Source organism: Microtus ochrogaster, chromosome 4 (assembly GCF_000317375.1).
Source record: "Microtus ochrogaster isolate Prairie Vole_2 chromosome 4, MicOch1.0, whole genome shotgun sequence".
Taxonomy (NCBI): domain Eukaryota; kingdom Metazoa; phylum Chordata; class Mammalia; order Rodentia; family Cricetidae; genus Microtus; species Microtus ochrogaster.
In genome coordinates, this window is record NC_022011.1 from 22,592,055 (window position 1) to 22,603,831 (window position 11,777).

The 11,777-nt window shown below is 46.0% G+C and overlaps 1 protein-coding gene and 1 pseudogene across 1 annotated transcript; both read left to right on the forward strand.

Annotated features, from left to right (window-relative positions):
- The first annotated feature begins 1,428 nt into the window (after nt 1-1,428).
- On the forward strand, nt 1,429-11,412 carry Clec3a (C-type lectin domain family 3 member A). The gene is made up of 3 exons (XM_005345722.2): nt 1,429-1,543; nt 7,652-7,735; nt 11,021-11,412. The coding sequence occupies exons 1-3, from the start codon at nt 1,429-1,431 to the stop codon at nt 11,410-11,412; spliced, it is 591 nt and encodes a 196-aa protein (XP_005345779.1).
- Nucleotides 5,405-5,913, forward strand: LOC101981600 (annotated as a pseudogene).
- Nucleotides 11,413-11,777: the final 365 nt, after the last annotated feature.

An 11,777-nucleotide genomic window follows, 5' to 3' on the forward strand; every position in this document is an offset into this window, starting at 1 on the left:
CTTTCTCCTCAATATCTCTCTAAATTTAATACTACTCTATAAAAAAATAAATAAATTCTCCTGGGGCTGGAGAGCTGACGTACTGCTCTTGCAGAGGACCCAGGTTCGATTCTTAGCACCTACCTGGAAGCTCACAACCATCTATAACTCTAGTTCTCTCAGATCCAATGCCTTCTTCTGGCCCCTGTGGGCACCAGGCATTCACGATGCGCATAGGTGCATGCAAGCAAACCACGCATGCACATAAAATAATCATTTTTAAAGCTAAAATAAAATCCAAAATAAATAAATCCTCCTAACTTGAAAAGAAGGAAGCAAGGAATTTTGGTTGAGACTTAAAGAGAATATAAGAGGTATCAGGAGGGTTTTTCTGGAAAACATTATACATTTATTTAGAAAAAAAAAAAAGATACCTTACCTTGCAAGGGTCATGTGAGGGCAGTGTGCTCAAAGATCTAAGATAACAATTGGCTTTTCATCATTGTTTGGCAGCTTGAATGTTTCATCCTCTGAGGAAGGAATTTGCAAAGCTGGCAAAAAGTATTTTTGATCAATTGCGGAATCAATGTTTGTTTTACACACTGATCTTTTCCCCTTATTCAATCAAAGCTCATTTTCACAGCCCAGGCCTTCCAAAGTCAGTGAAAAGTAGACTGTAGTGTCATCTCTGGCCCTGGGAACCTTAGTGAAGAACTGAGTCTGAACCCAGAGACCTACACGGTAGAAGGAAAGAACTGCCTCTGACTTTCACATGGGTTTGTGATGCGCTTCCCCGTGTACACACACACACACACACACACACACACACACACACACACATGCAAACACAATGCATATCCAGGAACTTCCCTAACAGGGTTCAGGTGTTTTCCTTGAGGGGAGGGATCCTAGTATCACTTTATTTTCCGTTGCTGAGAGCTGATCCCAGTGTCTCACATCTGCCAGGCGAACACTGTACCACTGAACCACATCACACTGAGCAATTTGGACATTTTTTTTTAACTCTGAAAACTGGATTCATTTTCCAGACATTTAATATACTTCAGAGCTCTAATTATATATTGGGCCTTCACAGAGACCTCACACTTCCCAGATCTTAATGTATACAATATATATCAAATATATTACATATATTTTTTTTCTTTTACTCAAATATACTCTGAAAAGGCAAATCAATGTGAAAATGAAAACAGAATAAAAATAAACTAATAGGAGCCCAGCGTGAGGTGTAAGAACAGGGGGCCTTCTTATGCCATGGCTGGAGGAATATTCCAGTCTTTCGTCAGCAGGCGTCTAGCCAACCTTGCAGCTCCTTTATATAAAGTCAGCTCCAGGCAGCCCAGAGCAAGATGTGGCCTCCCAGTTTCTCTTCTCCCTAGTTGCTCCAGCGCTGCTGACCAAGTGGCCAGACTGGCCTGTCCCAGAGCCATGGCCAAGAATGGACTTGTCATTTGTATCCTGGTGGCCACCTTACTCCTGGATCAGACCAACAGTTACCCATCCAGAATGAAAGCCAGGAAACACAGCAAACGCCGCGTGAAAGGTAAAGGGACTTGACTGCCCAGCAAAAACCCTCGGCTTACTTAGGCAGGGGAGGTGCAGGACAAGGTTCATGCCCTAACTGCACTAGGAGACCATCATTACACCGTGGGTGTGTGGCTTTGCGGGGATCCGGTGACATTTGGAGTTTGCTATTTAAAGAAAACATGTGCTAGATTTTAGTAACATTATTATTGAAAAGCATCTCTTATGATCAAAACAGTCTCTATCATGCGTCCTTTGTCCTATGAGTTTCGCTAATGTGGAACAGTTCTGAGCTAGAGCTCACACGGACCTGAGGACACAGGGCTTTATGGATGAAGGGAAAGAACTACACTCATTGGCGGTGCCCTGTGATCTCCTGGATATAAATACATTCAAATATATTTGTAAGCTCACTAAATCTCATTAAATAAGATGATTGGGGCAACTGGGGCTTCCTTTTGTCACTGATTATCCTGTGGGTTTATTTCCTCATCCCTATCAGCCTTGGGACAGCTGTTGAAACCGGGGATCTAAGTTTTCATATCACAGAGTACTGGATGTCTCTTTAATTTAAGAACCTGTCAACACAAAATCAGACAGAACTTCAAGATATTTTGACATGGAATTCACTCATCAAGCGTAGCTAGATTTGAGGTGGGTTTATGCTAGGTTAAGAGACAAAAATTTCGCAGCTGCAAAGAGCCAAGATGATGAGATTGTGCCTGCCTGCGGCAGAAACCAAAGCAAAAGAGAAATGCAGCGGGCCCAGTGACATTTTATCTAAGGCTCTGAGCCATTTTCCTAACAGGGTGTCTCAACATAAATATTATAGCACTGTTTCCTTACCATTTTCACTTTGGTCAACGCAAAGCCAAGCTGTAAAGGGTGGCTGACGCGCTTGGGAAGTGCAGGCAGGAAGACAAGGATTTCAAAGTCATCTTTGGAGAGGGAGTTCGGGGTTGGGCAACCTGAATTCCTATCTCAAAAAACCAAAACAAACAAACAAACAAACAAACAAACAAAAAAACCTCCACTCAAGTCTAGATTCCACACGTCACCAGTGGATGATGACTCCCCTTGGGGGTTTTGTTGTTGCTGCTGCTGCTGCTGCTGCTTGTGGGTTTTTTATTTTGTTTTGTTCTTCTTCTCAAGGGCCATTTCCTAGCGGTGTTCATGAAAGTCTTTTCTGAGGGACGTCTTCTTAAGCAGAGATGTTTTCCCGTATCATGTATTTGCCTCTCCCTGCGAACTCTTTAAATGAAAGTTTCAGATATTTCTCTTGAGGGGTGAAGTCTATCACAGCCGGTGAGGACGGAGGAAGAAGGGAGAGAGCAGACACAGTGACATGGCATACTGTTGAGCCGCTCTCCCTTCTCTACTGAAGTCGCAACTGTGGGGAGAGGGTAAACACATATATATGTGAGCTTCTTGCTCTTTCTAGCTCCCTGATCTCTATCCTCAGGTCACCCCCGGCAGGCACGTTATTTTAATCAGTTGCAGACGCGTCTTAACTATTTCCCCCCCAGACTCAAAGTCATTGCCTTCAGGTCAAATAAAAGTCAGGTCTACAACAGGAAAAGCGATCGGCCTAGATTTGTTGGTTAATCCTTTTCCCACCCATTCACTTATTTTGTTTTTAAATATTTTGAGTGCCTTGAAATAATGCCAACATTTCTAGGGTCAAATGTGAAAGCCAAGGCTGGAGTGGTGTCACACATTTGTAACCCTAGCACATGGGAGGTCGAGGCAGGGGCTCAACCGTGGTAGAGCAGATTTAAGGGTAGCCTGGGCTTCACTAAGACCTTGTCTCAAAAACACAAAACTACCAACAACATAAAAGTAAAATCCACCTTCCCCACTCCAGTCCTTACCCAGAATTATCTACTGCTAATAACAGTAGATAAATCTCTCCCAGATTGGCATTGCAGGGATTTGGCAAGTAAATAAATTGACTTCCCGTGTTCAGTCTTGGATAGCTATAAATGGAAGCGTATTTCCCTCATCTTAATAGCTGGCTATGTTACTTTAATGTTTGGGGAGGCTCAGGCTTCATGGGTTCTTTCTTGGCAATGTTTATGTAGTTCCTAGTGTTCCGCGTGTGACCTTTGTGCACATATGTGCGTCCTGGTACTGAGAGACCGTGGCGTACCTTCTAGAAGCGGCATTCTCTGTGAATCAGACTCTCTAGTTGCCTCTTCAATTGACAGTACCAGTCTATGCTAGTCTCACTCAGTCGGAAAACCCCACACCCTGCTGGGAATGTTTGTTGTGCTTTTCTGTCCTGGGTCTGACGCCACACAATCATGACCACCAAAGAACAGGAGACCTTTTAAGAGACTCACAGCGGCAACGGCAGTTAGGCAGCAAATACAAGTGTTCCCTGAGTACTTACTTCACGGGTCTCAACAAATTACGTGTTATACTAATGAATAAAATATACCTTTTAGAGTGAGCTAGCTCCTCGGGGCATTCCTTCTGTTCATCCACCTGAGCAACGGAGAAAGGAAGCCACCAAGGCACCCAGGTGATGGCTGCCATAATGATCTCCCAGGAGCCTAATAGGAACGCATGTGTCTTTGTGCTAATGATGGTGTTTACAGCTACTTATTTAAATAGAAAGGAGCTGGAAGCTGAGCGGGAAGGAAGGGGGATGAACTGTGTCTAGCTGACAGCTTGTAAGTTGGAAGCAACACCTCAGAGGCCTTTGCAAACCTGGTCCTAGTCGCTGATGGGTTTGCATCCTAAATGCCCCCTTTATTTATTCCAGCTTGAGTGGTCTCACAGGAAAACATCTTTGGGTAATTATATTCTTCAGTTGAGCTGTTCAGTGCTTAAGAACGGATGTACAATGTCAAGTGAAACAGAGGTGGGGGAAGGGATGCTGAGTACCCCAGAAGGCAGTTTCCTGGCCCAAATGTGAAAACATCTGGCTCGTGAAGCACAAGTTTAAGGGGACGGAGAACTAAGGCGCTGGACTTTATGCTCTCCCAAGAAATCAGAGACACAAAACTGATTGTCTTTCGTGTATGCCTGTGCATACATGTGTCAGTATGTGTTCACAAGGCCAGCCTCAAATATCATTTCTCAGATGTCACCCATCTTAGTTTTTTGTTTTTGTTTTTTCAGAAGGGCTTTTTCTTAGCCTGGAGTTCTGACAAGTAGGCTAGGCTGACTGGCCAGGGAGCCCCAGGCATCTGCCTATAACTGCTTCTCAAACTGGGATTATAAACAAGCCACCATGTCTGGCTTCATTAGTTAACCTTGGGTTCTGGAAGGTCAAATTTGACAAGTACTTTCCTGGCTGAGCCACCTTCCCATCCCACAAAACCAAGTTTCTATATAGCAGCCCCCACAAAGAGACAGCTGGAGATGGTTCATAACATCTTTACGTGACATCTCTGCCTAAGTCCCTGTGCTGGGGACCAAGGAGGTAGAGACAGCTGCTTTGCAGAAACAGATCAGAGGGATGGGAGAGAGCAGGCTGGAAGCCAGAGACACCCACGCTTGAGTTCTGCATCTTACGGACTGGGAGACATTCAGAGGGTGGATTCGGCTTTCTGTTTCTCTGCCCCCTCTTCTGTAAGCTTCCAGACAAGAGTGTCTATCTCAGAGACAATGTGTATGATCTTCTAATATATTCATGTTTAGTATTTGGTTCTTAGTGGTCACTAAGACAGTCCCCATCCTTCTAGAATTTGGATTTAGCCACAGCTACTCACTTATGTACGACTGAAGTTGTCCATAAACAATCATGAAGATTCTTTGGCCCCATCTAAGAACATTCAAGAATAAATAACTGGGGCTATCGATAGAGCCCTTGCCTAGCACACATAAGATATAAGACCCCGGGTTTAGATTAAGACAGTGGGTCTAACGTGAAGAGGGCCAGAAAGCGGAGCCCAGGTGCCTTCCATCGCTTGAGAGCCAGCGACCCTCGCCCTAGGCTTTCATCTTCACCATGGCTGAGCTGATCCAAAAGAAGCTGCAGGGAGAAGTGGAGAAATATCAACAGCTGCAGAAGGACTTAAGTAAACCCATGTCAGGGAGGCAGAAGCTTGAGGCCCAGCTAACAGAAAATAATATTGTGAAGGAGGAACTGGCCTTGCTGGATAGATCCAAGGTCGTCTTTAAGCTGCTGGGACCCGTGCTTGTCAAACAGGAGCTAGGGGAGGCTCGGGCCACGGTGGGGAAGAGGCTAGACTATATCACAGCGGAAATTAAGTGCTACGAATCGCAGCTTCGGGACCTTGAGCGGCAGTCAGAGCAACAGAGGGAAACCCTTGCTGAGCTGCAACAGGAGTTCCAGCGAGCCCAGGCAGCAAAGGCTCCTGGGAAGGCCTGACCCCCATGGAAGGGGGAGGGGAGGGAGGGGTGAGGCAGCTCCAGGGTCCCCACTATAACAGCGAATAAAATGTAAACAAAACAAAAAAAATACCACCAAGGAGGGGGGAGGGAGTGGGGGGTGAAGGATGAAGGGAAAAGAAACAAGGAAAATGAGGTGGATGGAAAACAAGGGATAAGGAGAAATAGTAGGTGGTGATGCTCCCATAGGTAAATTTTCCCTGGTCCTTTATCACCCAATCCTGCCAGGAGCCACTGCACCTCCACCATACCTTATCAGCCTCATAAGGTCCCAGCGTGAGGGAGGTGAGTCCCCGTAAATCTGAGTCCTGACCGTACCCACCATGGCCTTTAGCTCATGGCACTCACCTTCATCCTCCATTAACATTCAAATAACATGAAGCTTTTTACATCCTACAAAGTATATGCCCCCAGTACAAGCACCATTCATGTTCGGCATCATGTCAAGCATAGGGAGAATTGTGGATGATAAAACTAAGAAAATTAAGTAAGTAAAACCTAAATGGCACTCTGAAGGAAAGCAAACAAGTTTTGAGGAAGGTTAGTAGTGGGGATGCTAACTTCCAGAATTATCAAGAAAGTCTGTGCAAGATACAGAGATAAGCTTGGTAAGGAGAGATGAGAGCAGACACCATCTGCAAAGTTCCTACAAACCTTGTCACCCAGGTTCTCTTCGTGTGTTGTTTCCAGGGCACATTTGACTTGGCTTCATCAGAACCTCCACTGCCTTAGATTTTGCATTCCAAATCTGTCATTTTGTTGTTTGCTTGTTTGTTTGCTTGCTTTTTACATTCTAACTGCGATTTCCCCTCCCTTCTCACCTCCCAGTCCTTCCCACATCCCCATCCACTCTTTTTCCTCCATTTTTCTTCAGAAAAGGGCAGTCCTCCCATGGATAGCAGCCAGCCATGGTCTATCAAGTTGCAGTGGGACCAGGCTTCTCCTCTCCTATTAAGGCTGGATGAGGCAACCCTGTAGAAGGAAAGGATCCCAGAAGCAGGCAACAGAGTCAGAGACAGTCCCTGCTCCCCCTGTTAGGAGTCCCACAAGAAGACCAAGCTACACAACTGTAACACACATGCAGAGGGCCCAGGTCAGTCCTATGCAGGCTCCCTGGTTATCGGCTCAGTCTCTGTGAGTCCCTTTGAGCCCAGGTTAGTTGATTCTGTGGGTTTTCTTGTGGTATCCCTGACCCCTCTGGCTCTTACAATTCTTCCTCCACCTCTTCCACAGGATTCCCGGAGCTCTGCGTAATGTTTGACTGTGGGTCTCAGCATCTGTTTCCATCAGGTGCTGGTTGAAATCTCTCTGATGACAATTGGGCTAGGCACCTATATCTGAGTATAGCAAAAATATTGTTAGGAATTATTTCATTGACTTTCCCCCCCAGTTGTGTTTGGTTCTATCCTTGGTCTCTAGGTTGTCCAGCCTCTGGGTCCTGACCACCCAGCCAGCATCTGGGGTGGGCTCCTTCTCATGGTATGGGTCTTGAGCTGGATTCACAATTTCTGCACTGCTTTTACTCAGCACATCTTGTAGGCAGGATAAATTGTAGGTTGAAGGTTATGTGGTTGGGTTGGGGTCCTAATCCCCCCCCACCCCCCACTGAACGTCTTGCCTGGTTGTGGGAGATGGTCGGTTCCTCTGCATCCCCCAGTGGTAGGAATCTTAGCTAAGATCACCCTCACAGATTCCTTTTTTAAAAATATATTTCCATTTCATCTAATCAAATGTTTTCCATTCTACCCACTACAACGGTGCCCAGAAAAGGATGGTGACTTGAAGTCTCAAGTTGAAAAGCTATGGCGGGAAGTCAATGCCCTGAAGGAGATGCAAGCTCTGCAGACAGGTGAGACACTCGGTCACCAGAGTCTGGTCTGGAAGGGGAGCAGGCGACAACCAGTCATTGCCAGGATTAAACTCATCCAGATCACATGTTGAGTTCTGGAGTTTGCTTGTTTAAATAAAAAAAAAAAAAAGAAAGAAACAAAAGACAAAGCATGAAAAAAACAAAAGACATCGACAGCCAGACATGCTAGCCTTTACTTTAACCCCAGGACTCGGGAGGCAGAGACAAGCAGATCTCTGAGTTCCAGGACATCCAGGTCTAGAGCTAGGGTGAGAATATAGGAGGCTCCATGGGGATCACTGGCCATGCAGTCTAGCTGAATCATAGAGCTCTCGGTACAGTGAAACGCCTACTAGAAAAACAAGGTGGAGTGCAATTGAGGAAGACACATGACTTTGTCCTCTGGCTTCCACACAGAAACATGCACACAAAGACACACACAGAAACATGCACACAGAAACACATGCACAGACACTCACACACACAGAGAGAGAAATATAAACATACAAACACACACACACAAACACAAACACATACATAAAAACACATACACAAAAATATACCCATAAAAACATATACACAGAAACACATGCATGGACACAGACACAGGGACACACACACACATATCCAGAGATACACACAGAAACACACCCAGAGACACACACAGACACACCCAAAGAAACACACACAGACACACAGAAACACACATTGGGACACGCACACAGGGATACATACACACACACACACACACACACACACACACACACACACACACACAAAGATAATTTAAAGACCAGGTCTTTATACCTTCTGTTTGCTTGCTTGCTTGCTTGCTTGCTTGCTTGCTTGCTTGCTTGCTTGCTTGCTTGAGACGGGGTCTTACTATGTAGCTCTGACTGTCCTGGAACTAACCATACAGACCAGGCTGGCTTCAACCTAACAAAGAGTGCTTGGATTAAAGGCATGCATCACCACGCCCAGCCCTAATTACCTTCTTTATTGGTGGGGAAACATAATGAAAGGAATACCAAATGATTGGAATGAAGCATTGCCTACCAGATGTTCACTGAGGGCCTTCAGGGAGCCCCTGATGAAACAGGTCCACAAGGCTCCACCCAACATGAGATGATTATGATATTGGCTAGGGCCCCAGCCTGCTGAAAGATTACATCTGGAGAGAAGCCCTCCTCCATGGCCTGCTAGCTGCACACACTTCTGGCCAGGAGCTGTGCTCTGAAAAGATGAATGAGTGAGAGCAGAATTCACAGGTCCAGAGCAGCCCTGTCCTAGGGATGGATACCAGGAACCAAGGCCTCTTATACCAGCTTCAAGAGTGGAGCTCTCAGGGTCCCTACAGGACGCCTACCTATTAAAGTTAGCGCCATCAGGTAGCAATCACAACTTCTCATCAAGTAGTCATGACTCCCAAGCTAGTGTATGTTACCAAATCAGGATCACCTTCACCATACACAATGCTACCTAGGAACAGGGTGATAACCCTCCTTTTACCAGCTTTCCAGGGATACATAATTGGAAAGCTAAAGCAAGGGCAAAGGATCCTGTGTAATGAGAAAAATCATGTTACTCTTTCTGTGTGTTCTGATACCATTAATGCGTTATTCTAAGACAGGGTCTCGTGTTGAGCAGTATGGGCTCAAACTCACTACACAGCTGAGGCTGACTTTGAACTCCTGAACACTCTGCTTCCACCTCCCAAATGCTGGGGTTAGAGACATGCACCACCATAGTAGGCTACTGCCTGAAAATTAATTTTTCAGTATATGTGTTGAATAGTCACTTTACACTGACTTCTCCAATAATTCATATTAAATGTGAGGGAGGGAGACTTAAATCATGCTCCATGACTCTGGAGCGTGGCTCAACAGTACTAAACCCTTGAACTATCTGTGGGTTTCTTTTACCCTGGGTGACCTAAGCAATATTACTAGTCCCCAGTCCTCTTTGTAAGAAAACCACAGTTCCACTGGGCATGGTGGTACAAGCCCTGTAATCCCAGCACTTAGTAGCACAGGCTCATTCAAGGCCAGAGTTGGCTATAGAGAAAATTCCACATCAGCCTGGTATCTGTGTCAAGACTCTTGTTTTTAGGGCACGGCTTCAGCTGAGTTGACAGAATGCTTGCCTCACAAGCACAAAGCCCTGGGTCCCATTTCAGCACCACATACAAAACCAGGGTATGATGACACATGCCTGCTAATGCCACAGAACCAGGAGGTAGAGGCAGCAGAATCAGAAGCTGAAGGTCATCCCGAGCTACATAGTGAACCTGAGGCTGTCCTGGACTGCATGAGATCATGTCTGTGACAACCACAATGAGGGCTGGCAAGATGGCCCAGCAGGCAGAGGTGCCTGCCGCCAAGCCTGAGTTTGACTCCTGAGGCCCACTTAAAGAAAGGAGAGAACAGACTCCCACATATTGTCCTCTGCCAAATGCACTGTGGCAGGTGTATATACACATGCGCACGCATACACACACACACACACACACACACACACACACACACACACACACAAGGTGGGGGATAGAGAGGGAGAGATCCTGTGTCAAAAAGCAAGCAAACAAACCAAAGTGGGGAGACACTTTTCTCATTGACTTTTTGTCTGCTTTTTTCCTTCCTTCCTTCCTCCCTCCCACCCTCCCTTCCTTCCTTTTTTCCTTCTTTTTCTTTTTTGAGACAAGGTCTGTCTATGCAGGGCTGGCCAGCCTGGAACTTTAGATCCAGCTGACCTCAAATTCATAGGCAAGCATTCTGTTTCAACCTCTCAAGTGCTACACTTATAGGCATGCCCTGCCACAGGTGGTTTGTGTTTGCTTTTTAAATTATTACGCAATCCCATTCCATTCTAAAAGTCCCAAGGAAACCCACCGTGCGGTTCCTTACATCAGCTGGGCTACAAATTCTATCAAAGCAACCTAGGGTTTAAGGTTATGTTTTGAGTCTTTTGTGGGTATGAATTCATTATACGCTCCCTAAACCCTTTGGGGGCATGTCAAGTTGTAATAATTTCTCTAAGTGTCAACAACCTGACAAATGCGGATGACAAAACACCACACTTTCCAGCCAAGCCACCAAGCCAGGGGGTTGTTGAACTGGCGAGTGCTTATTATTGTGTCTGGAATGAATAAAACCATCAATGGCAGCTCGTTGCTGTTCACAAATTAATCAGGACGCAAACATCTATCCCTGCTTGCTAGGTCCGGTGTTAGGTGTGGTCGTACACAAAAGGCATCCGGTTTCATTTTCCAACTTCCCCTCTTCACAGTCTGCCTTCGAGGCACCAAAGTCCATAAGAAATGCTACCTTGCTTCAGAAGGCCTGAAGCACTACCATGAAGCCAACGAAGACTGCATTTCCAAGGGAGGAACCCTGGCCGTCCCCAGGAACTCCGACGAAATCAGCGCCCTCCGCGACTATAGTAAGAGGAGTCTGCCGGGCGTCAACGACTTTTGGCTGGGCATAAATGACATGGTCACAGAAGGCAAGTTCCTCGATGTCCACGGATTTGCCGTCTCCTTTCTCAACTGGGACCGTGCCCAGCCCAGTGGCGGCAAGCGGGAAAACTGTGTTCTGTTCTCCCAGTCAGCTCAGGGCAAATGGAGTGATGAGGCCTGTCGAAGTAGCAAGAGGTACATATGTGAGTTTATCATCCCTTAGCAAGCCTCCCCCTAATATCCCTCCCAAGTAAATAAGCTGGTAGTCACCCTAAGTAAGTCAAAATTACATTGATTAAATGCAAGGTTGCCGTGTAAAGATTGATCTCCGTAGGTAGATAGAGTCAGACCGTGTTTCTACTATAGCTCATTGGGGTGTTACCCTTCATCTTGCAAGGGGGATGAGGAAAGAATGACCCAGACACGGTAAGAAAGGGACTTCTGAAAATGGCCTGCCAAATCCTTTTCCCACTCTCCTTCGCCATCTCCGGTGGATAGACCTGGCCTATTTGAAAAATATAATAGCCGTGTGCTTCTTCAAGACAGGAAAACAAGACTGGGCTGCCTGGAAGATTCCCCTTTAAAATT